Raw genomic sequence first — 24,988 nt, 5'->3', positions numbered from 1 at the left:
GCGATTAGGGGATTTGCAGAGCGTGCCTTTTCCATGGAATTTCCTCTCGGCGTTCCGGGGCAGACGGTCTCAAATGGAAAGAGAGAGATGGAAGAAGCGGTAACACCGCCGGGGTCTGTGGTCCACGGCAACTGGAACCCATCAGAAGCTCCCGTCCCCCCATCAGCAAGCGGCCTGCTCCGGCACCAACGGCTCCCTCCGGCTGACGTTCTGTCTATACAGCACAGTACAGCGCTGCCTCTCCCTCGGCCTGCCTGGCCCAAAAGACTGCTGTTAAAGGGCCATGCAGCAGCTCTGATCGGGGCCCGTCTGCTCGGCTCTCACACGAAACACCCTCACAGTTAGCTCTAAGGAGCAGGGAGATCTGGCTAACACTTCATAAGAAAAAGGCGCAAGGATTTTAGTGCAGTGTTCCAAAGACAGGAAAATATATATCTCTCCTCTATACAATATACTGCTTATATATATATATATATATATATATATATATTCAAATATCAGGCTATTAACTGCAACCTGATGGTTTTAGTTTGTAGTCAAAGTTAAAAGAACTCTGAACCCAGATTTGAATGATTGCTATAATTAAAAACATCGCAAACGATTATAAAACAAATAAATAAAACCTTATGTAATGCCTCTTTTTCTAAACACTAGATTTAGAGGGCCAGAGCAGCTGGGTTGTCGGCCGGGTGCTGTCTGTGGTAAGGAAGGCTAATTAAAGAGCTCTGTGTAGGTGGCTGTTTACCACAGAGCAGAGACGCGTGATCCGATCAGGTCAGATAAGAGGTGGAATGTAGCAGCAGAACGCTCTCTCTTTCTCAGGCTAGTTCCCACTGCTGTACAGTGGCTCACTCTGCAGCCCGCCCTGGCAAGTCCCAGCCCCCGGCTCTCCTACAGTCATGAGACTATGATGTCACCCTTACAGTACAGTGTAGACACACAGCAAGCTCTTCCTGCTGCTTAGAGCTAGGCTTAGCAGTAACTCTGTACACCAGCGAGAGGGAGGGAGGGAACGAGACACTATTTGTAGGTCTACATGTAGGAGGAATTTCCAAACAGAAAGACAGTACACAGTATACAGACAGCTGACACAGGCACGCACATACACAAAACAACTTGTCAAGACCGACAGAGGCGTTAGTGCTAGGCAGAGCTAGTCTTGCTGCAACACGCGGAGAAAAGAGAGCTGAATTAAAAGACAGCTGTGAGCCACTGCTTCAAGGCGGCCTTCATGAGAGACCGTGTTTACTGGTCTCCTAGCAATGCTCTCGCTCCTCCTCTCCCTCCCAGAGTCTGATGCAATTCTGTGCGGAAGGCTGTACATAGCAGACGCGCGTAAAGCTGCACCTCTGGGTTGCTGCTGTTGCTGACCCAGTGATTACCATGACATCATCATTCTGCGTCTAAGCCCACTGTGGCTGTCCATGCTGGCAACACGTCCACAAAAACACAAGCTGGCTTTAGCTGCCATTTAAAGGGACAGCTCTCCCCACTACCTAGGGGAAAACCCCACTGAAATGTCTCCCTAATCCCTAGTATCACAACCATGTTGAGAAACAATAACACAGGAAATGGCACCTGTTATTACGTTACCATTACAACTCTGCTCACATCTAATTAACAGCTCCGTTCATTAGAATCCACTTCTGGGAAATGATATTCAGTGGTCTAACATAGAACCTAGGGAGAACATCTCTAGGAACTAATCTCTCATGTTTTGTCTGAGTGTCTCAGTGTCAGGCTGACTGCAGCAGAATGCCCTGGCCTGCCTGCCTAGCAACGTAATGCTGCGTTTGATGCATGAGGATCTAAATTTGCCACAGTGCCAGCAGCCTCCACTTCATTGGTCAAAAATAATGAAGATTAGTTCATAGATAAAACCGGGACTACCTACTCAGATGAGCCATATATAGCTGTCTGGCTAAAGCACATAACCTATGCTATATCATGAGTCATTAAGCTGATGCAACACTACATACAGCCATTTCCCTGGCTCTAGGCTACATCTAGAAACACAGAAAGCATGTCTGTATTTAAAGGGGAGGGTTGTGTGATGGTATTCATAGTGCATTCAATACAGTAGCAAGGAACGTTTCAGAGAGCGGGACACGTGTATAAATTGCAAGTGTTGCAATAATTCACGTCGGTAAAAAAACAAAATAACAACTGTTTGACATAGTGCATTTTGCAAACTTGTATCTTAAGTAGGGATGCACGATATATCGGTGAACATATCGGAATCATCAAGTTTGCAGACGACACAACAGTAGTGGGCTTGATCACCAACAACGACGAGACAGCCTACAGGGAGGAGGTGAGGGCACTTGGAGTGTGGTGTCAGGAAAACAACCTCTCACTCAACGTCAACAAAACAAAGGAGATGATCGTGGACTTCAGGAAACAGCAGAGGGAGCACCCCCCTATCCACATCGACGGGACAGCAGTGGAGAAGGTGGAAAGTTTTAATTTCCTCGGCGTACACATCACAGACAAACTGAAATGGTCCACCCACACAGACAGTGTGGTGAAGAAGGCGCAAAAGCGCCTCTTCAACCTCAGGAGGCTGAAGAAAATTTGGCTTGTCACCTAAATCCCACAAACTTTTACAGTTGCACAATCGAGAGCATCCTGTCGTGCTGTATCACAGCCTGTTACGGCAACTGCACTGCCCTCAACCGCAAGGCTCTCCAGAGGGTGGTGTGGTCTGCACAACGCATCACTGGGGGCACCCTACCTGCCTACCATGACACCTACAGCACCCGGTGTCACAGGAAGGCCAAAAACATCATCAAGGACAACAACCACCCGAGCCACTGCCTGTTCACACCGCTATCATCCAGAAGGCGAGGTCAGTACAGGTGCATCAAAGCTGGGACCGAGAGATTGAAAAACAGATTCTATCTCGAGGCCATCAGACTGTTAAATAGCCATCACTAACTCAGTGAGGCTGCTGTCTACACTGAGACCCAATCAATGGACACTTTAATAAATGGATCACTAGTCACTTTAAACAATGCCACTTTAATAAATGTTTACATATCTTACATTACATGTATATACTGTATTTTATATACTGCACCTTGCCTATGCCGCATGGCCATCGCTCATCCATATAATTAGATGTACATATTCTCATTCACCCCTTTAGATTTGAGTGTATTAGGTAGTTGTTGGGGAATTGTTAGATTACTTGTTAGATATTACTGCACTGTTGGAACTAGAAGCATAAGCATTTCGCTACACTCGCATTAACATCTGCTAACCATGTGTATGTAACCAAGAACATTTTATTTTATTTGGCCGGTATTAGCTAAAAATGCCAACGTCGGTATCAGTCTAGTTTAACGCCGATTTAAAAAACAATGTCAAAGCTACCGTTCATACCTATATAATGTAGGTACATGACGTAATGACGCCACGTAAAATGTAGCGCTACAAGTGCAACACAGCATTCCTAACTTAGCCCACAATGTCTGCTGTGTGGATCGAGCAGTCAACAAGTCCAGCAGTCATTTGAAAGAGTAAGAACATTTCAGCGAGACAACTCAAAGGCGAAATCCATCAACGCCAAGATAATGGAATTCATTGCCTTTGACAATCAACTGTTCTCTGTCGTGGGTGATGTTGGCTTTCACCGACTGGTCAAGTCGTATTTGACGCGTTAAATACGTTTTTAATTTGACACGTCAAATAACACAGTTCAGTTATAGAATGTTGTGTGTTCTGAATTTGCATGTGCAAGCCAAGCGCCACCACTACTATCAGTAGCACTGTCAAAGCTGTACAAAAAAGTTATCCCAAACAAGCAAACACCGGCCACGAATGATGTGTTTACAATACCGTATTGGTAATAAAGCATTTTTTTGTTCGACCGCAACTTCTGGGGTAGCTAGCTTTAGCTTGGTACCTAGCTAGCACCGATACAACCAGCTAGAAAACAATGACCAGTAGAAACTGCAATCATTTTCCTTTTTCTTAGCAATGATTTAGGAATCCTTGTGAGTAAGTATTAGCTAGGGTGCCACTTGTTGTTAACCTATTGAAATTGAACTTCAGTTCATGAAAATAAATAGCTAGCCAGCTACGTAGCCTTGTGCCCAAAGCTAACGTTATAAGCAGCCAGCTAGCTTCTTCTTGCTCGTGAGGTTCGACCGGACCAGGTTACGTGTTGTGAAGCTAGCCACAATAAGGATTAGGCACAATAGTGGAATTTGCAGTTTGTCTTCAAAATAAAAGTAACTCTTTGGAAGTGATGCAGAAGGTTAATATGGGTGGAATCATGCCATATTTAGACTAGATAATGTTAAACAAGGTTGGAATGTGAAGCAATGAAATGGGGTATCAGTCTACTCGGAAACACCCACAGAACACAATTGTTTAGAGTTTACGCAAATATTAGCATTGTAGCTCTTATCACGGGACTGTGACTGTGTGAAATCACCTCCTCAGTCAGCCTATTGTGTGTATTGACATTCATGTTGCACTGTACAGCTTTACCTAAGGTTTGGGGATCAATGAAATGGGGTATCGGTCTACTCAATACCCAAGATATTTTTTCCCAACGTCCTCAGACTCCAAAACATCCACGCAGTATTGTTTTTCCTCGGGAATAATGTTCAATACATATAGGTTGACAATAAATGTGGCTCAATTCAGTTGTTTCAGAGTCCCATAATAAGAGCTAATGTTCTCTGGGAGTCACTGAGTAGACTGATACCCCATGTCATTGATCCACAATCCATAGGTAAGGCTGTACAGTGAAATAAGTATGCTCCCAATGTAATTCTAAAGTATAATACATCCAGTGTGATTTCAACAGATTTTTGTCAAATTAATGAATTGTCTTTTTGTTGATTTTATATAACAACGTTTCAACCTCGTTTAGCATGATCTATTCAATTATGGCATAATTCTACTATTTGTATTAATTTGCATCACTGTCAATGACATACTTTTAAGTCCACTATTGTGGCTAATCCTTATTGTGTCTAGCTTCACATAGATGGGTCCGACCACCATTAATCAAATAAGAAATGTCTTTATTAATTAGGGTTATTTTAAATGACACCTAGCAAGCTAACTATAGCTACTGAAACAGATTGTCATTTTGCTATGTTTTTGGGGAAGAACATTGTTTGCATCCATGAGCTAGCTAGCTTTTTTATGACCAGCACTGTAGGTGTGCGAGACAACTTTACCAGCAACATAGCATACATATCGATTAATCTTTGTGACATATGAAATACGAGTGATAGTGTAATCAATGTGCAATAACTACGTGAAAAATGTATATTCAGGTCCTGATTGGTCAACAAGCTTATTTGACATGTCAAGTAGTGTTTTTTGACACGCAAAGACTCAAACGGCATTCCATAGTATGAGAAATCCTGATTGAGAATATAACGACTGAACAAATGAACAACGAAACAGCACAGCAACTAAAAGAAAGAAATAGGTTTTAATGATGTTTTACTGGTAATGGGGACAAACGTAAATGCCAACAAAATAACTTTTTGGTCAGTGTGGTGTGTGTGTGACTTTTATTTAACTAGGCAAGTCAGTTAAGAACAAATTCTTATTTACAATGACGGCCAAACCCGGGCGACGCTGGGCCAATTGTGCGCCTCCTTATAGGACTCCCAATCATGGCCGGATGTGATATAGCCTGGATTTGAACCAGGGACTGTAGTGACGCCTCATGCACTGAGATGCAGTGCCTTAGACCGCTGCGTCCATGTGTGTGTGCTAACTATTTAACTGTACTAGAATGCTTAAAAGGCCACCAAAATTGTAAATATCTGTTTTTTTGGCGAGGAAAATATTGGACATTGGCCAAAAATGTCATATCGGTGCATCACGAATTTGAAGTGTTCTCAACAAGTGTTTTATTTCACTGTAGAAATGTTACCATGGCCCACGCCCAACATGGGACTTCAGTCATAAGAAATAATTCTAAAAAAAGCAACAATGGGCTCTTAGCCAGTTGAATGCCAACTCCCATGGAGCTGTTTATTAAGTCCAGAATGATTTTTACTGCGTAATGAGGACATGACCCCTAGATGCAGGACTCAGCAGCGGGAGCGGTAAAGGGCTTGTGTATGTGTGTGTGTAGATTTGTGGTGTGTCAGTATGTGTGTGTTTCTTACCTTCTTCCCACTCTGCTTCTCCACCATGTCAGTGTTGAGTGGGAAGTCTTCCAGCTGGGGGGTTTTTGAACCCCCACCCTTGGGCATCGTTCAGCTATCGCCACGCCAAACCTCATTCACGCTTCCATCGCATCGTCATCGACCGTCTGCCAAAGGAGAGAGCGAGAGAGATAGAGGGGGAGATGGAAAGAGACACGTTAGCACCTGGTCACTCGCCTCCACAGAAAACACATTTCCACCCTGCCACACAATGCTCCCATTAGCAGTACATCAGGCTCCCCATTTTCAACAATTACACCTGCATTCTGGTTTCAAAGGGGAGGAAGTGTGCAGAATAATGCCCCTGCTCCAGACCCACTCTCTGCCCTGTAAGTTTAGAGTGTTTCATTGCCATATCCATAGGGTGAGAGAGATAATGGTCAATGCGGGTGAAAGACAGGCCACACCACACGCGAGTCTAAGCAAGTTTTTAATACCATCCTGTAAAGTAGCTAATCCCTTATTCACACACAATACATTCCTAATTGAAACCAATGTCTTGATGTCAATAACATTAATCCATCTCGATTACAATAAACATGGGGAGAATTATAGGTTTTGCTATATTGTGCAATGCCAGCGAAACGGTTTTTACTGTGGGACAGGAGACAAACATATCTGCTTCATGACTCCTGGTAACAGCTGAGGAATGTCTTCAGGGATATGGCATGTCTGGACAACAGCCCTGCTGCCCTACCCAACATTAATACTACACAGTGTTGGTGTGATGCAGGGAATGGTGTGCTAGCAGGGAGTGGTGTGCTAGTGTAATGCAGGGAGTGGTGTGATAGCAGGGAGTGGTGTGCTAGCAGAGAGTGTTGTGCTAGTGTGCTAGCAGAGAGTGTTGTGCTAGTGTGCTAGCAGAGAGTGTTGTGCTAGTGTGATAGCAGACAGTGTTGTGCTAGTGTGATAGCAGACAGTGTTGTGCTAGTGTGATAGCAGGGAGTGTTGTGCTAGTGTGATAGCAGGGAGTGTTGTGCTAGTGTGATAGCAGGGAGTGTTGTGCTAGTGTGATAGCAGGGAGTGGTGTGCTAGCAGAGAGTGTTGTGCTAGTGTGCTAGCAGACAGTGTTGTGCTAGTGTGATAGCAGACAGTGTTGTGCTAGTGTGATAGCAGGGAGTGTTGTGCTAGTGTGATAGCAGGGAGTGTTGTGCTAGTGTGATAGCAGGGAGTGTTGTGCTAGTGTGATAGCAGGGAGTGTTGTGCTAGTAGGGAGTGTTGTGCTAGTGTAATGCAGGGAGTGGTGTGCTAGTGTGATGCAGGGAGTGGTGTGCTAGTGTGCTAGTAGAGAGTGTTGTGCTAGTAGAGAGTGTTGTGCTAGTAGAGAGTGTTGTGCTAGTGTAATGCAGGGAGTGGTGTGATAGTGTGATGCAGGGAGTGGTGTGCTAGTGTGATAGCAGGGAGTGTTGTGCTAGTAGAGAGTGTTGTGCTAGTAGAGAGTGTTGTGCTAGTAGAGAGTGTTGTGCTAGTGTAATGCAGGGAGTGGTGTGATAGTGTGATGCAGGGAGTGGTGTGCTAGTGTGATAGCAGGGAGTGTTGTGCTAGTAGAGAGTGTTGTGCTAGTGTGATAGCAGGGAGTGGTGTGCTAGCAGAGAGTGTTGTGCTAGTAGAGAGTGTTGTGCTAGTGTAATGCAGGGAGTGGTGTGATAGTGTGATGCAGGGAGTGGTGTGCTAGTGTGATAGCAGGGAGTGTTGTGCTAGTAGAGAGTGTTGTGCTAGTGTGATAGCAGGGAGTGGTGTGCTAATGTGATGCAGGGAATGGTGTGCTAGCAGGGAGTGGTGTGCTAGTGTGATGCAGGGAATGGTGTGCTAGCAGGGAGGGGTGTGCTAGTGTGCGGTGTGCTTGGAGGGAGTGGTGTGCTGCAGGGAGTGGTGTGCTTGCAGGGAGTGGTGTGCTTGGAGGGGGTGGTGTGCTAGTGTGCTGCAGGGAGTGGTGTGCTTGCAGGGAGTGGTGTGCTAGTGTGCTGCAGGGAGTGGTGTGCTTGCAGGGAGTGATGTGCTAGTGTGATGCAGGGAATGGTGTGCTGGCAGAGAGTGGTGTGCTAGTGTGATGCAGGGAATGGTGTGCTAGCAGGGAGTGGTGTGCTAGTGTGATGCAGGGAATGGTGTGCTGCAGGGAGTGGTGTGCTTGGAGGGAGTGGTGTGCTAGTGTGATAGCAGGGAGTGGTGTGCTAGTGTGATGCAGGGAATGGTGTACTACAGGGAGTGGTGTGCTTGGAGGGAGTGGTGTGCTAGTGTGATAGCAGGGAGTGGTGTGCTAGTGTGCTAGCAGGAAGTGGTGTGCTAGCAGGGAGCGGTGTGCTAGAAGGGAGTGGTGTGCTTGTGTGATGTAGGGAATGGTGTGCTTGTGTGATGCAGGGAATGGTGTGCTTGTGTGATGCAGGGACTGGTGTGCTAGTGTGATGCAGGGACTGGTGTGCTAGTGTGATGCAGGGACTGGTGTGCTAGTGTGATGCAGGGACTGGTGTGCTAGTGTGATGCAGGGACTGGTGTGCTAGTGTGATGCAGGGAGTGGTAGCACACTGCTAGCAGGGAGTGGTGTGCTAGTGTGGGAGGCCTTTCTGAACCCACTGTTAGGTGCTAGCATGAAACCCTCTAGACACTCTGCAGTGAGCTTGCTACAACCACTGCAGTGGTTTTATAGTACGGCCAACTCTGCAGGGAGCTAGTGGCGCCTTGCTAAACCATCTGCAACGTTTTCATAGTGAGGCCTATTCTGCTCTAAGCTTAGTATGGCCTCTCTCCTGCCCAGTTCCCTCCTGCTGAATCTCCATGCAGCCATGCTACTAGATTATCCCTATTCTCTTTAGTATCCACTTCCCCGTCTGCATGTGGAGAGGTTGCTTCCGAGCGCCCATGAATAAATGATATGTAAAGAGTTTCTCAATATTTTTCTACTCCATAATGCTTTTTTTTTTTTTACCAGAGTGTGTGCAGAGGGCTGGGCTGGAGCCTGCCCCTCCTCCTGCCATCCTCCCGCTCTCTCTCCACTACCCGGGAACGCTGCCTGGCACTCAGCTCTGCCCTGGCGCCATGGCCCTCCCTCTGCAGCTCTCCTACTCAAAGACAGCTATTTATATCCCAGAGCCAGCGACGCACACCGACAGAGGAACATTGCTCCTCTCTCTTCCTGGCATATGGAAAGTGAGACGCAGCAAACCTCTGCTCGGCTCTGCCTCCACCCCTCTTCTCTGGCCCCATCCCCCAAAGCCTCACACACTCCAAGCTCACATTACGCAGCACAAAGTGGCAAAGGGGTCAACTACTAACAGAGACAAAGATTCTATGATACACACATTGTGTCGACCTAGTTTGAGGTATCTTGAACAATAAACTCCACACCCCCATCGTAAATTCACACATCGTGATTGAAACCAGCCTTTGATGTTAGTGGTGCGACACAGTTTCATATTATATTGAGATAATTATTTTGTATAATAACTTAACCAAGTACAATTTCCCCTCTGCTATAACTTTCTGAGTGTGTATGTTGGTGCCTGTATGCGCATGGCAGGATCAATAACAACCTATTAAGTTTTCCTATATGGTTTCCACCGTGTACCATATCACTTCAATAAATAGTGTTCTCTCTCTCCCTTTTTTTCATAACGTAATAACTATCGTATATAATACCATAGGCCTATATTATTATAGATAACATCACTATCCAGATGCTGTGCTTCTTGACGTAATTGTGTTATTAGATTGTCTTTAAGGATTCTGGGGTGGTTTTGGCACAGGGGCTAAATAAGTGTATTATGTTATTGAGTCCTCAGTCAGTTCCTCTATAGGGGTTTTTAGGGAAAGGGAGACTTCAATGTCTGATATGTGTGTTCTGAGCTTTCATCTCCTAGTGGGGAGAGGAACACACACACACACACACAGAAACAGAAACAGAACCCCAAGACGAAACACAATAACATCCATTCCAAAACACAGGCCTAATTTCCTCCGCCTTCCACCCCATTCAAAAGCTGTACAGCATCTGCTATCAGTGTGTGTGTGTGTGTGTGTGTGTGTTACACAGAGGGGCCCCTCTCCACAAGCCAGCAGCTCTAATTCATCACATATGAGTAAGTCTATGCACTGTAAGGTACAGTAGAGAGAAGCCGAGGCCCTGGTCCAATGCTGGATCCTGCAGCATCCGCTTCCCGCTCCTTTACACTGAAAACAACAAATCCTGGCTCCCTCTTCCAACCCCCCAAACACACACCATGTGTGCAGTCTGTCCACACTCCCCCAGGGGTCCCTTCCTGCCACTCTGCAAACAGGGTCAGCCATTTTTTCCAAAGCTGTATTGATGAAATGTTGTACAGTTTTTGTCTAGCGTCAGCATCACCTCCATAAGTCATGAAATTACCTCACCGATTTGAGTTTCACTTTGACATTGTTTTGTCTGGGAGGCTAGGTAAACAAAGCCCACGTCATCCTCACAGCACTGTTTACAGTGGAAAAGCAGCACACCAGGAGCCAAATTGCAAATGCTAAAGGCCTATTGGAGAGAACATTGATCTGCAATCATGGAACAGCACAATTTCGATAAGTGTGGTAAGTGTAAATTTGGCATTTTCAGGCAAAGTGACGTATGTTCCTTATTTTGCTTGCAATACCGTATTGGAAATGCCTTATCCGTCCAATTTCAACAGCAAAAGCATGACACACATGGGAGCCATGTTAAAAGGTCTATATAAACAGTCTTTGATGTGTGTTGTTTTGCTGACAGTCCTTCCAGGCACCAATGTCACCTGACAGCAGTGATTGGTCATGTAACTACACACTTGAGCCATTAGACAAAGCATTGGCTTGCTAGCTAGCTGACTATTCTCAACTACGATTGGTGCTTGGAGAGGGTGGGTGGGTTCACACACAGGTTAGAGCTGTTACTCTTAGCGTGAAATCAGACTATCCCAACAGAGGCAGAGCCTTGTGGGTTCATCGCACTGACCCAGTAGATGAGTAAATAATGTGGTCTTTAATGGGTTCCCAATGGGGACGTTTTTACTGAGACTGACCCCTGGTCAGCAGAGCTGGAGGTTAGACTTTAGCGCTTTCTCCTGCTTCAACACTACACAGAGCCCTCACCTCTTTCTCCTGCTTCAACACTACACAGAGCCCTCACCTCTTTCTCCTGCTTCAACACTACACAGAGCCCTCACCTCTTTCTACTGCTTCAACACTACACAGAGCCCTCACCTCTTTCTCCTGCTTCAACACTACACTGTGAGCCCTCACCTCTTTCTCCTGCTTCAACACTACACTGTGAGCTCTCACCTCTTTCTCCTGCTTCAACACTACACAGAGCCCTCACCTCTTTCTCCTGCTTCAACACTACACTGTGAGCCCTCACCTCTTTCTCCTGCTTCAACACTACACTGTGAGCCCTCACCTCTTTCTCCTGCTTCAACACTACACTGTGAGCCCTCACCTCTTTCTCCTGCTTCAACACTACACAGAGCCCTCACCTCTTTCTCCTGCTTCAACACTACACAGAGCCCTCACCTCTTTCTCCTGCTTCAACACTACACAGAGCCCTCACCTCTTTCTCCTGCTTCAACACTACACAGAGCCCTCACCTCTTTCTCCTGCTTCAACACTACACAGAGCCCTCACCTCTTTCTCCTGCTTCAACACTACACTGTGAGCCCTCACCTCCTCTCCTGCTTCAACACTACACAGAGCCTTCACCTCTTTCTCCTGCTTCAACACTACGCTATGAGCCCTCACCTCTTTCTCCTGCTTCAACACTACACTATGAGCCCTCACCTCTTTCTCCTGCTTCAACACTACACTGTGAGCCCTCACCTCTTTCTCCTGCTTCAACACTACACAGAGCCCTCACCTCTTTCTCCTGCTTCAACACTACACTATGAGCCCTCACCTCTTTCTCCTGCTTCAACACTACACTATGAGCCCTCACCTCTTTCTCCTGCTTCAACACTACACAGAGCCCTCACCTCTTTCTCCTGTCTTGCAACACTACACAGAGCCCTCACCTCTCTCTCTCCTGCTTCAACACTACACAGAGCCCTCACCTCTTTCTCCTGCTTCAACACTACACAGAGCCCTCACCTCTTTCTCCTGCTTCAACACTACACAGAGCCCTCACCTCTTTCTCCTGCTTCAACACTACACAGAGCCCTCACCTCTTTCTCCTGCTTCAACACTACACAGAGCCCTCACCTCTTTCTCCTGCTTCAACACTACACAGAGCCCTCACCTCTTTCTCCTGCTTCAACACTACACAGAGCCCTCACCTCTTTCTCCTGCTTCAACACTACACAGAGCCCTCACCTCTTTCTCCTGCTTCAACACTACACAGAGCCCTCACCTCTTTCTCCTGCTTCAACACTACACAGAGCCCTCACCTCTTTCTCCTGCTTCAACACTACACAGAGCCCTCACCTCTTTCTCCTGCTTCAACACTACACAGAGCCCTCACCTCTTTCTCCTGCTTCAACACTACACAGAGCCCTCACCTCTTTCTCCTGCTTCAACACTACACAGAGCCCTCACCTCTTTCTCCTGATTCAACACTACACAGAGCCCTCACCTCTTCTACTGCTTCAACACTACACAGAGCCCTCACCTCCTCTCCTGCTTCAACACTACACAGAGCCCTCACCTCCTTCTCCTGCTTCAACACTACACAGAGCCCTCACCTCTTTCTACTGCTTCAACACTACACAGAGCCCTCACCTCTTTCTACTGCTTCAACACTACACTGTGAGCCCTCACCTCTTTCTCCTGCTTCAACACTACACTGTGAGCCCTCACCTCTTTCTCCTGCTTCAACACTACACTGTGAGCCCTCACCTCTTTCTCCTGCTTCAACACTACACTGTGAGCCCTCACCTCTTTCTCCTGCTTCAACACTACACTGTGAGCCCTCACCTCTTTCTCCTGCTTCAACACTACACTGTGAGCCCTCACCTCTTTCTCCTGCTTCAACACTACACTGTGAGCCCTCACCTCCTTCTCCTGCTTCAACACTACACTATGAGCCCTCACCTCTTTCTCCTGCTTCAACACTACACTGTGAGCCCTCACCTCTTTCTCCTGCTTCAACACTACACAGAGCCCTCACCTCTTTCTCCTGCTTCAACACTACACAGAGCCCTCACCTCTTTCTCCTGCTTCAACACTACACAGAGCCCTCACCTCTTTCTCCTGCTTCAACACTACACAGAGCCCTCACCTCTTTCTCCTGCTTCAACACTACACAGAGCCATCCCCTCTTTCTCCTGCTTCAACACTACACAGAGCCCTCACCTCTTTCTCCTGCTTCAACACTACACAGAGCCCTCACCTCTTTCTCCTGCTTCAACACTACACAGAGCCCTCACCTCCTCTCCTGCTTCAACACTACACAGAGCCCTCACCTCTTCTACTGCTTCAACACTACAGAGCCCTCACCTCTTTCTACTGCTTCAACACTACACTGTGAGCCCTCACCTCTTTCTCCTGCTTCAACACTACACTGTGAGCCCTCACCTCTTTCTCCTGCTTCAACACTACACTGTGAGCCCTCACCTCTTTCTCCTGCTTCAACACTACACTGTGAGCCCTCACCTCTTTCTCCTGCTTCAACACTACACTGTGAGCCCTCACCTCTTTCTCCTGCTTCAACACTACACTGTGAGCCCTCACCTCCTCTCCTGCTTCAACACTACACAGAGCCCTCACCTCTTCTCCTGCTTCAACACTACACTGTGGCAGAAAATAGACCTTTCTTAACTGTGCTGCTATAACTTACTTTTGTATGTCTGCAGGGTTCTCCCCAAAGAGTGTAAAAGGGGCGCCTTGCCACATTGTGGACCTGGCTGCGCCACTATGTAAATAAAAATCCTGAGTGGCTTGTCGTTCTGTGTGAGAAAGAAACATTCCAAACTGACTCTGGGAAAGTTGTGGGACGACATATCCCAAAATCATACCACCGTACATAGATTTTGTTTTTAAGCAATAGGGCTGATGCAACAGATCAGAACGTTGAACTTAAGAAGTTGATCAACTATTATTAAAGATATTAATTGTCGCTATGGACATGTTACTGTAGCTGCGTTCTGTGTCTGTAAAGGGTTGCAGAAGATATAACGTCATTGCCCGGCAATACACATGTAATAGGAGCATTATTCTGCATTGAAAATTGACATGGAATTGTATTTTTTCTTATAGTTTTAACGGAAAACCAATAACGTGGCAGTTTAAATGTTAAGCAAAATGTTCAATTTGTCTTCAGTTTTAATGGCATATGTGGAAGTTAGAAAACAATTCCATAATAATTTCTATAACGCCTGCTACCAGAAGTTGTTCATCATTAGTGGACGTGCATTATGCAATAACAACAAGGGACATTTTCATAGACAGACTTGAAAGCCAGATCAGTGAATATTGCAAAAAGCTAATTAAACTGTTTTGATAAGGGGCCTCCCGAGTGGCGCGGTGGTCTAAGGCACTGCACTGCAGTGCTAGCTGTGCCACTAGAGATTCTGTGTTAGAGTCCAGGCTCTGTCGTGGGTCGGCCGCGACTGGGAGACCCATGGTGCGGCGCACATTTGCCCCAGCGTCGTCGAGGATAGGGTTTGGCCGGCAGGGAAGTTCTTGTCCCATCGCACACTAGCGACTCCTGTGGCGGGCCGGGCGCAGTACACGCTGACACAGTCGTCAGGTGTACAGTTTTTCCTCCGACACATTGGTGCGGCTGGCTTCCGTTAAGCGGGCATTGCGTCAAGAAGCAGTGCGGCTTGGATGGGTTGTGTTTCAGAGGACGCACGGCTCTCGAACTTCACCTCTCAAAGTATTTTGATAAAATAATTAGTGGGTCTTATGGTTGAAGGCTTATATTTAGCCTAGGTATACTTTGACAAAGCCCCGAATTCATTAGATTATTCCCAACTTTTTGAAATGAAGTGTATTTATCTTTAATTGTGCAACAAAGTTTATTTTGAGAAAATGTTTAAGCCAAATCACTCTGCCCTACCCTAACATCGCCAGGCCTTGTGACACACACTGAATTACTCTTGCCCTCATGGTCCCAGTTCTGTTGACCACAGAAATTACCAGTATAATTCTAGGAAAAATTTGGAAAAGTGTATTTAAGGCACTGTGTTTGCTATTTTATTAGTTATACTTTTAGGCTCTGGATTGCAGGAAATGGCAGTTTCAGGTGTTAAAAGAGTCAAAAATCTCTGAGTCAAAACTGGACTCACCTCAATAATCAGTACCACCTTGTTAAAAAATCCTGGGGAGAACCCTGGTCTGGAATATCATGGTAAACATATTCCATGTAAATTACATAGTATCATGGCTAACAGATGATTATGTCGCTGCAAAAAAAAACATTTCACTCTGAGACAGCACTGTGTCTGTTGTGAAGGACTCCCTGTCCACTGACACGGTAGGACCCATGAGGACACACACTGCTAATAATCTCCAGTCTCCACTCGCAAGCAACTGCATATGGCTTACAAACACATTTACTGGACACGCTGCTTATGAACATGAAACAGTCTGGATACATAACTACCGTAATTCCATTGGGATGATAAAAAACAAACAAACAAGCCCCTAAAATTATAGCAAGCCTTAGTAAACAGCTTGTGTGCAGTGGTGGGGGTGGGTTCACTTTTTCCACTGCGTGGGCAGAGCCTCTCCATACGTTTAACAGTATCATATGATCAGCTAGCACGAAAATACACAGAGAGAGAGGGCAAATATCTACTACTCCGCAATGAGCTGCAGGGACTATAGGTCCACACAGCGAAGTAAAGTTTTCAATGAAAATCAGAAGCGGGGTGAGGAAGCAATCTTTCCCCATCGAAAGCAGTTCAGCCAAGACTCTTATATAAACTGGATAATAGTTTGATTTGATATATTATTTTTTACACATACATATATACAGTTAAAGTCGGAAGTTTACATACACCTTAGCCAAATACATTTAAAACTCAGTTTTTCACAATTCCTGACATTTAATCCTATAAAATATTCCCTGTATTACGTCAATTAGGATCACCACTTTATTTTAAGAATGTGAAATGTCAGAATAATAGCAGAGAGAATGATTTATTTCAGCTTTTATTTCTTTCATCACATTCCCAGTGGGTCAGAAGTTTACATACACTCAATTAGTATTTGGTAGCATTGCCTTTAAATTGTTTAACTTGGGTCAAACATTTTGGGAAGCCTTCCCAAAACAGCCTTTGGAGGAGCTGAAAGTCCGTATTGCCCAGCGACAGCCCCGAAACCTGAAGGATCTGGAGAAGGTCTGTATGGAGGCGTGGGCCAAAATCCCTGCTGCAGTGTGTGCAAACCTGGTCAAGAACTACAGGAAACGTATGATCTCTGTAATTGCAAACAAAGGTTTCTGTACCAAATATTAAGTTCTGCTTTTCTGATGTATCAAATACTAATGTCATGCAATAAAATGCAAATTAATTACTTAAAAATCATACACAGTGATTTTCTGGATTTTTGTTTTAGATTGTTTCACAGTTGAAGTGTACCTTTGATAATAATTACAGACCTCTACATGCTTTGTAAGTAGGAAAACCTGCAAAATCGGCAGTGTATCAAATACTTGTTCTCCCCACTGTATGTGTATGCATGTATGTATGTGTGTATTTAAAAAAAAGTCCTCTGCATATATACACACAGTCATTTACAACATAACCAATGTCTACACTCTATTTCTGATCAATTTCATGTTATTTTAATGGACAATTTTCTTGACTTTTCTTTCAAAAACAAGGACATTTCTAAGTGGCCCCAGACTTTCGAACAAAACATGCTCAATGGGTGATGTCTGGTGTAGAGTTCGACCGATTAAATCGGAATGGCCGATTAATTGGGTCCGATTTCAAGTTTTCATAACAATCGGTAATCTGCATTTTTGGACACCGAACATGGCCGATTACATTGCACTCCACGAGGAGACTGCGTGGCAGGTTGACTACCTGTTATGCGAGTGCAGCAAGGTGCTAGCTAGTATTAAACGTATCTTATAAAAAACAATCAATCTTAACATAATCACTAGTTAACTACACATGGTTGAAGATATTACTAGTTTATCTAGCTTGTCCTACGTTGCATATAATTGATGCGGTGCCTGTTAATTTATCATTGAATCATAGCCTACTTCGCCAAACGGGTGATTTAACAAGCGCATTCGCGATGTGTACCAAACCATAAACATCAACGCCTTTCTTAAAATCAATACACAAGTATATATTTTTTAAACATGCATATTTAGTTAAAAGATATTGATGTTAGCAGGCAATATTAAACTAGGGAAATTGTGTCACTTCTCTTGCGTTCTGTGCGACAGAGTCAGGGTATATGCAGCAGTTTGGGCCGCCTGGCTCGTTGCGAACTGTCAAGACTATTTCTTCCTAACAAAGACAGCCAACTTCGCCAAACGGGGGATGATTTAACAAAAGCTCATTTGCAAAAAATGCATAATAGTTGCACGAATGTACCTAACCATAAACATCAATGCCTTTCTTAAAATCAATACACAGAAGTATATTTTTTAAACATGCATATTTAGTTAAAAGATATTGATGTTAGCAGGCAATATTAAACTAGGGAAATTGTGTCACTTCTCTTGCTTTCATTGCACGCAGAGTCAGGGTATATGCAACAGTTTGGGCCGGCTGGCTCGTTGCAAACTAATTTGCCAGAATTTTACATAATTATGACATAACATTGAAGGTTTTGCAATGTAACAGGAATATTAAGACTTCTGGATGCCACCCGTTAGATAAAATACGTAACGGTTCCATATTTCACTGAAAGAATAAACTTTTTATTTTCAAAATTATAGTTTCCGGATTTGACCATATTAATGACCTAAGGCTCGTATTTCTGTGTGTTATGTTATAATTAAGTCTATGATTTGATATGTGATAGAGCAGTCTGACTGAGTAGTGGTAGGCAGCAGCAGGCTCGTAAGCATTCATTCAAACAGCACTTCGTGCGTTTGCCAGCAGCTCTTCGCTGTGCTTCAAGCATTGCGCTGTTTATGACTTCAAGCCTATCAACTCCCGAGATTAGGCTGGTGTAACCGATGTGAAATGGCTAGCTAGTTAGCGGGGTGCGTGCTAATAGCATTTCAAACGTCACTCGCTCTGAGACTTGGAGTAGTTGTTCCCCTTGCTCTGCATGGGCCGCGGCTTCTGTGGAGCGATGGGTAACGCTGCTTCGAGGGTGGCTGTTGTCGATGTGTTCCTGGTTCGAGCCCAGGTAGGGGCGAGGAGAGGGACGGAAGCTATACTGTTACACTGGCAATACTAAAGTGCCTATAAGAACATCCAATAGTCAAAGGTATATGAAATACAAATGGTAGAGAGAGAAATAGTCCTATAATAACCTCAACCTAAAACTTCTTACCTGGGAATATTGAAGACTCATGTTAAAAGGAACCACCAGCTGTCATATGTTCTCATGTTCTGAGCAAGAAACTTAAACGTTAGCTTTTTTACATGGCAGAATATTGCACCTTTACTTCCTTTTCCAACACTTTGTTTTTGCATTATTTAAACCAAATTGAACACGTTTCATTATTTATTTGAGGCTAAAATGATTTTATTGATGTATTATATTAAGTTAAAATAAAAGTGTTCATTCAGTATTGTTGTAATTGTCATTATTACAAATAAATAAACACATATATACATTTTTTTTTAATAAAAAAAAAAAAGCTGATTAATCGGCATCGGCTTTTTTTGGTCCTCCAATAAACCGGTATTGGCGTTGAAAAATCCTAATCGGTCGACCTCTAGTCTGGTGAGCATGCAGGCCATGAAAGAACTGGGACATTTTCAGCTTCCAGGTATTGTGTTCAGATCCTTGCGACATGGGGCCGTGCATTATCATGCTGAAACATGAGGTGATGGTGGAAAATGAATGACATGACAGTAGACCTCAGGATCGCTTCACGGTATCTCTGTGCATTCAAATTGCCATCGATAAAATGCGTTGTGTTTGTTGTCTGTAGCTTACGCATACCCATTCCATAACTGCACCCCCAACATGGGGCACTATGTTCACAAAGGTTTCCCACACAACACCATATACGTGTTTTGCGGTTGTGATGTCGGTTGGACGTACTGCCAAATTCTCTAAAACAACGTTGGAGGCGGCTTATGGTAGGGAAATTTAATTCTGGCAACGGCTCTGGTGGACATTCCTGCAGTCAAAAAGCCAATTGCACGCTCCCTCAAAACTTCAGACATCTCTGGCATTGTGTTGTGACAAAACTGCCCATTTTAGAGTGGCTTTATTGTCCCCAGCACAAGGTGCACATGCGTAATGATCATACTATTTAATCACCTTCTTGATATGCCACACCTGTCAGGAGGATGGATTATCTTGGCAAATGAGAAATGCTCACTAACAGGGATGCAAACACATTTGTGCACAACATTTGAGAGAAATACGTTTTTTGTGCATACGGGCAATTTCTGGGATCTTTTATTGCAGCTCATGAAACATGGGACACTTGACATGTTGCGTTTATATTTTTGTTCAGAGTATATTCATGTCGTAGTTTCCAGTTAACTCCAAAAGTTACTTCAACCAGTGAATGCTAGCGATGGTTAGCTATGTTAGCTATTCTCCCAGTCCGTCTTAATGAGTGTTATCATGCTAATAGCACACCCTGCACACGAAAATACACAAACATTCCCAGCTAATGAGAAAAGAGTGATGGTATTTAATTGAAGAGAATGAACAAGATTTAACAAGGCAACCTCTGGGTTAATTTGAATTGGCACCAACGGCAGATTGAGGTATTTTTAACATCCGTACCCCACCACGACCCATGTGACCACAGCGAAACGTCAAGGACGTGAGGACCTATTGATGAGCCAAAAACATCCAGCGGAGATACCTGGTACCACAACACCAACCCTCCAGTGATTGGGGGAGGACCACGTCAGCATTCTGAGTGTGGCAAGCGCTGTAGGGATAGGGGCAGAGACCCCAAAGAGAAGACAGGGAGGAGGGGTCTGCCAGACTGGATAATAGCTCAGTGAGGCGCACAAACAAACACAAAGACAACACACGCACACGCACAGGATGGAAATAGAGTCAAATAAATGCTGTGCTTTGATGCGGTTTGGATGACGTCACTCCTGGCACGCTATACCATGTGACAGAGTGTAAGAATTGGACGTGCAAAAAAACAAACAATTACAGGCAGAGAAATGGGAAAGGTGGTAGAAATAAGCGATCTCTGTTTCAGCCTGAGGTGGTGGAGAGGCTACAGCCAGGACTAAGACACATCCCCTCTGCGTCATATCACTCTCTCTCTCCCTCCGCTTCTCTTCATGTCTCCCTCTATCGAGCCACTCCCTCTGCGGTCAGACAGAGGCCAACGCTTCAGCTCACTGCGGGAAGTCGTTCTTCCACACACACACGCACGCACAGCGCCGATGAGGGTATTCTGAAGGCCCCTGCTGCTACAGCGAAGATGAAAAGCAGATCGGTAGACCCCCACCCCCTCCCACCACTCCTAAAACTCAGGCCTGTCATCAGGTCCACACCACTGCATTTTCCACTACAGCAGCTGCTCTCATTTTAAAAATGTAGAAAGCTATACCGCCACAGACCCTGCAGCTGCACGTAGTCATTCTGCATGGTGGGTGTATTTAGGGAGATTTGCCATATTATTCTCTCCATACCTCTACTAGACACGAAAACAACTGCACAGTCCCTGGCATTCAATTTCTGGTGCTGCAATGTCTGTTATGGTTATAGTGTATGATCAATCACCAGCCTACACTGTCCGTCATTCATCGTTGTCATAATCATGGTTTGCTAGATCACAGGAGTTATTGAGAGCTACCTAATGAGTGGAGAGCAGGAGCAGTGAGGCCCTTCCTGCTGTGTGTACCATCCTGGCGGCTGTGCAGTCTATTTACATTTCATATAAGAGAGGGGCGCAGCAGCTAGCCCTGTTTAGTGTGCAAATAGAGCCAGCCTGGCCCACTCCAGTATCCAGGCAACCAGAACCCAGATTGGCGGTGCAGCCCCTGACCCGCACAAATTCATTTCATTAGAGGCCTTTGTAGGGAGGGGGCAAGACAAACAAGCCGAGTAGAGATGCATTAAGGTTGTGATGAACGGAGTGGCCTGGGGGGAGGAGATGGGATGGAGGGGGCTCCGTCTCATCTCTCTCACCTGAAAGATCATAGGCCAGACAGACAGGACAGGACCTCCATCCAGACTGGTCAGCGCTACCTGTCCACCCAGCAGTCTCTGGTCTGAGAGCATGGGACTGGAATCCAATAACTTCATCTGATATTCTGAGCACGATAGCCTTCCCCTACACCTCTCTCTCTCTCTCTCTCTCTCTCTCTACCGTGGAGAGAGCACTCCGACCAACACAGCTCAGTGATGCTGCTGGTCTCTCTGGTAAATCATCTCGTCTTTCTCTGCCAGTGACGTAGGCGAAGTGAGGTTGTGCCATATATTCTGCCATGCACCAGGGAAAGCTAGAGAGGCTGGGAAAAAACCTGTATATTTCTACCCTCATATTGGAATCCATCTCTTCGTCGCTGACTCACTCATCTTAGTGCTCCTCCCTCTCCACGCATCCTTCCTCTCCTCATCCTCCTTTCTCTTCTCCTCTCCTATCCAAAGCTCAGCATCTGATCCTACCATCTCCTGGTCAAACAGAAATGAGAGAAAGGCAGAGCGCCTGACATTGCCACAATAATAATACACACTGGGCTTGTTGCCTGGCAACGCGGGGACAGGACACATGTACCGAACGAGCTGGCAGAATGAGAGAGCGTGTGAGAGGGGGGAGGGATGGAGAGTTGGCGTAATAATGGTAATGTATGCCTCTGCATTCTAAGCCTAGCCAGCGATGAGGATCCATTTCTGCCCTTCACCTTCTAAAAGTGTAAGACTATTTTCCCTGTGCAGTCTCTCCACCCTAGTCTTAGAGAGATGGGGATATTCCACAGTAAACACCATGGATACACAGACATCCACGCAGTCACGTCCGGGGCACATTTTGTCTCCGGGCTCCAGAGATGCTCGAGGTGTCACTGTCGTCATGCTGCCCAGTCCTAACTAGCCTCACTTCAATGGAGCCCAACAAGAAGGAGACCGTGTCCTTCTCCCTAGCAACCAATGCTAGCCAAGTAACTACCTAGTTTATTTTGATTCAATGAAGAGATCGATGGCTGATTATTATTGAGTAGCTTGTATCTAGGAGCAGGATGGGCATGGTACTGTTAACCACCTATACTGCACACGGAAATGTCACCATCCTGTTATCAACATACAGGGTATTGGGATTGGTGGCAATTGCACACCCTTATTTACCTTGATTGACTCCTTTTAAATAAAGTGAATGGATTTAGAGGCACTTCAGCTAATTAAGGGCTCTACCAGTGATGAGGGGAGGCCCCTGATCCGAAGGAGGGGAACTAGGGTAGTAGAGCAGGGATTGGGCGGAGACAGACGGATTTAAGGAACAACTACAGTAAGGCGAGGGAGGGCAACACACATTACTCTAAAAGTCACACTGTCTCTACATAATCCTGGTAGATTTCACCCTCTAACGTACACTAACATAAAACATCGAGGCTAGGCTGGAGCTTTAATCATGAATTCAGGGGGCACGTGCAGGACGAATCCCCCACAAATATCAGAAAATAGGCCAGTCGGCTACTCTGCCTACGTATTATGCCCGCATGTACACACCACACACACACTTAAAACCATGCACACAAAGCACCCAGCTAGCTTCAAACCTGCAGCTCAGCAGGCCATCTCCATAATGGATAGTACATCTGCTTTTCTCTACCGTGGCTCTGGCATCACTAGCAGGTTGCTCTGAATGGTTATTGGATTTCCACCTAGTACTGCACACGCATTGGCCATGTAAAAAAAAGGGCATTTCATAATGCATATTCATACAGATCAATGGAGCGTATAACAGGGAGTCCATCTAATCAGAAGTGCATTTACATTGGGCCTATCAGCGGCTAGGAGGCCGGTGCTATTGCCATGGCAGCGAGCTAGATAAAGACATGCTAGACTAGGATCTCAGAAAAACAAAGCCTAGCTCACTGCTACAATGGCACTGCTGTAGTATTTACTTACGTCCATGGGACCTGTTAAGTGTCATTACTGTAACTCACTAGGGGCCATCATCCCACCCAATCAGAAGTGCATTAACACACGAATCTGCTTCTCAAAGATCTAGAAATTAATCTCAGTGGATCCCAATGATGACAAACAAGACTGGCCAAGACTGAGCCATCTCTCTCTACTTCCTCTGAATGTAGAAGGCAGCTGGGGTAACTGCAGTTGTTCCTCACAGCTCAACCCCCAAACAGGAGGGCCACGACAGGATTAGCCCCGAACAGCCTCTCACAAGCTCCTTCACGCGCATATAGTCTAATACACACAGTAACACGCCTCCGCACCTCACTCAACCCCCCTACACATACACCTCACTCAACAACCCCACCCCCCCACTCTACAACTAATGAGCTGAGGCCTGAGCCTGGACCCACAGCCCTGAGAGGAGGAAGGCCTGAAGACCTGCCGTGCCTCAGTGGGGGAGAAGAACATACACACATACGTAAATAATGTAGGCTTACACGTGTGTGTGTGTGTGTGTGTGTGTGTGTGTGTGTGTGTGTGTGTGTGTGTGTGTGTGTGTGTGTGTGTGTGTGTGTAGCCAAACATGTGCCTACGGAGGGCAAAGAGCAGCACACCATTGCAGGTCTAGGCCTGGTTGCAAAGCGTAGAGCACTCAGAAACCAAGCTCTGTTCTGTTTATAAATCGCTCAGCTGAAGCACTGCCCTTTACAATGCGCTGTGAACGGCGACAGCATCTTAAACCCCTTAAACAAAATCACCTGATCTCACGTAGGCAACACAAAAACACCACCACATTCACAAAGCTAGGCAACATAATCAACCTGTTAGTAAGTGACACACCCATACGCCCACATCTGTGGAGGGAGAGGTGTGTTGTTCTCCTTCTAGCTGTTATGTTTATACGCTTGCCGTTGGTTGGCTGATCACGTGGCCCTGGCGCACACAATAACTGTGGCGTCGGCGTGGTCCTTCTAGGAATCAGTGAGAATAGCCGTGACGCGCAGACTGATAACAATTGGAGTCAGAGTGCTGTGGCCAGCCATGCGGCACTGGTATAGGTGAGGGCTGCAGCTCCTGCCAAGCCAAATCTTGTCAGGGTGAGACTGCAGCCAAAGAAAGGCGGGGGAACGGCAGAACGACCCCCATCAAACATGCCCTTACTACCTCACACTGGAAATGAGGCCCGTCAATTATATTACAATCTCTAATCAAAATGCTAGCATTAAAGACACCAGGGTACTATCAACATGACACCAGGATCCTCTCTCTCCCGGTGCTAAGGGGGGGCTTGACCAATACGTGGGGGGGGCTAAGAAAATAGTTGCTTTTCATGACTTGAGTTATAAGGGAGTTCTTGTTTTTTTCTCCAATAGAAACAGATTTGGCACACAGCACATTCGATATACATGTAGTTTTTAATTGAATTTGGCCAAAGCGGGAGCAGGCGTGACACAATGATATTCAACAAAATAGATATGTCTTTCAGCAATAACACCAAAAAAAATCCAAAATGTGACAAGAAGTGCATTTATTCCATCCATATGCATAATCAGACAACTGTGCATTTGTAATAACGTTTCGGATGAAACGGCTATCACAACGTCAGAAATGACATAATATCCAAAGTGCAGCCACAACGAGAAGTACAATACATTTAGCCTGCAAACACTTGGAAAACG

The 24,988-nt window shown here is 45.5% G+C and overlaps 1 protein-coding gene across 3 annotated transcripts in view; it reads right to left on the bottom strand.

Moving 5' to 3' along the window:
• Positions 1-24,988, bottom strand: part of LOC139563012 (ankyrin repeat domain-containing protein 11-like) — a 140,168-nt gene that overhangs the window by 27,444 nt on the left and 87,736 nt on the right. For all 3 annotated transcript variants that reach the window (XM_071381244.1, XM_071381243.1, XM_071381245.1), the window contains one exon: positions 6,147-6,292. In XM_071381244.1, coding sequence (XP_071237345.1) covers positions 6,147-6,233 — 87 coding nt within the window. In that variant the 5' untranslated portion in view covers positions 6,234-6,292. The remainder of the gene's footprint in view (positions 1-6,146; positions 6,293-24,988) is intronic.

This window comes from Salvelinus alpinus, chromosome 33 (genome assembly GCF_045679555.1).
Source record: "Salvelinus alpinus chromosome 33, SLU_Salpinus.1, whole genome shotgun sequence".
Taxonomy (NCBI): domain Eukaryota; kingdom Metazoa; phylum Chordata; class Actinopteri; order Salmoniformes; family Salmonidae; genus Salvelinus; species Salvelinus alpinus.
The sequence above is the reverse complement of the archived record's forward strand: the minus strand, read 5'-3'. Positions and strand labels throughout refer to the sequence as shown.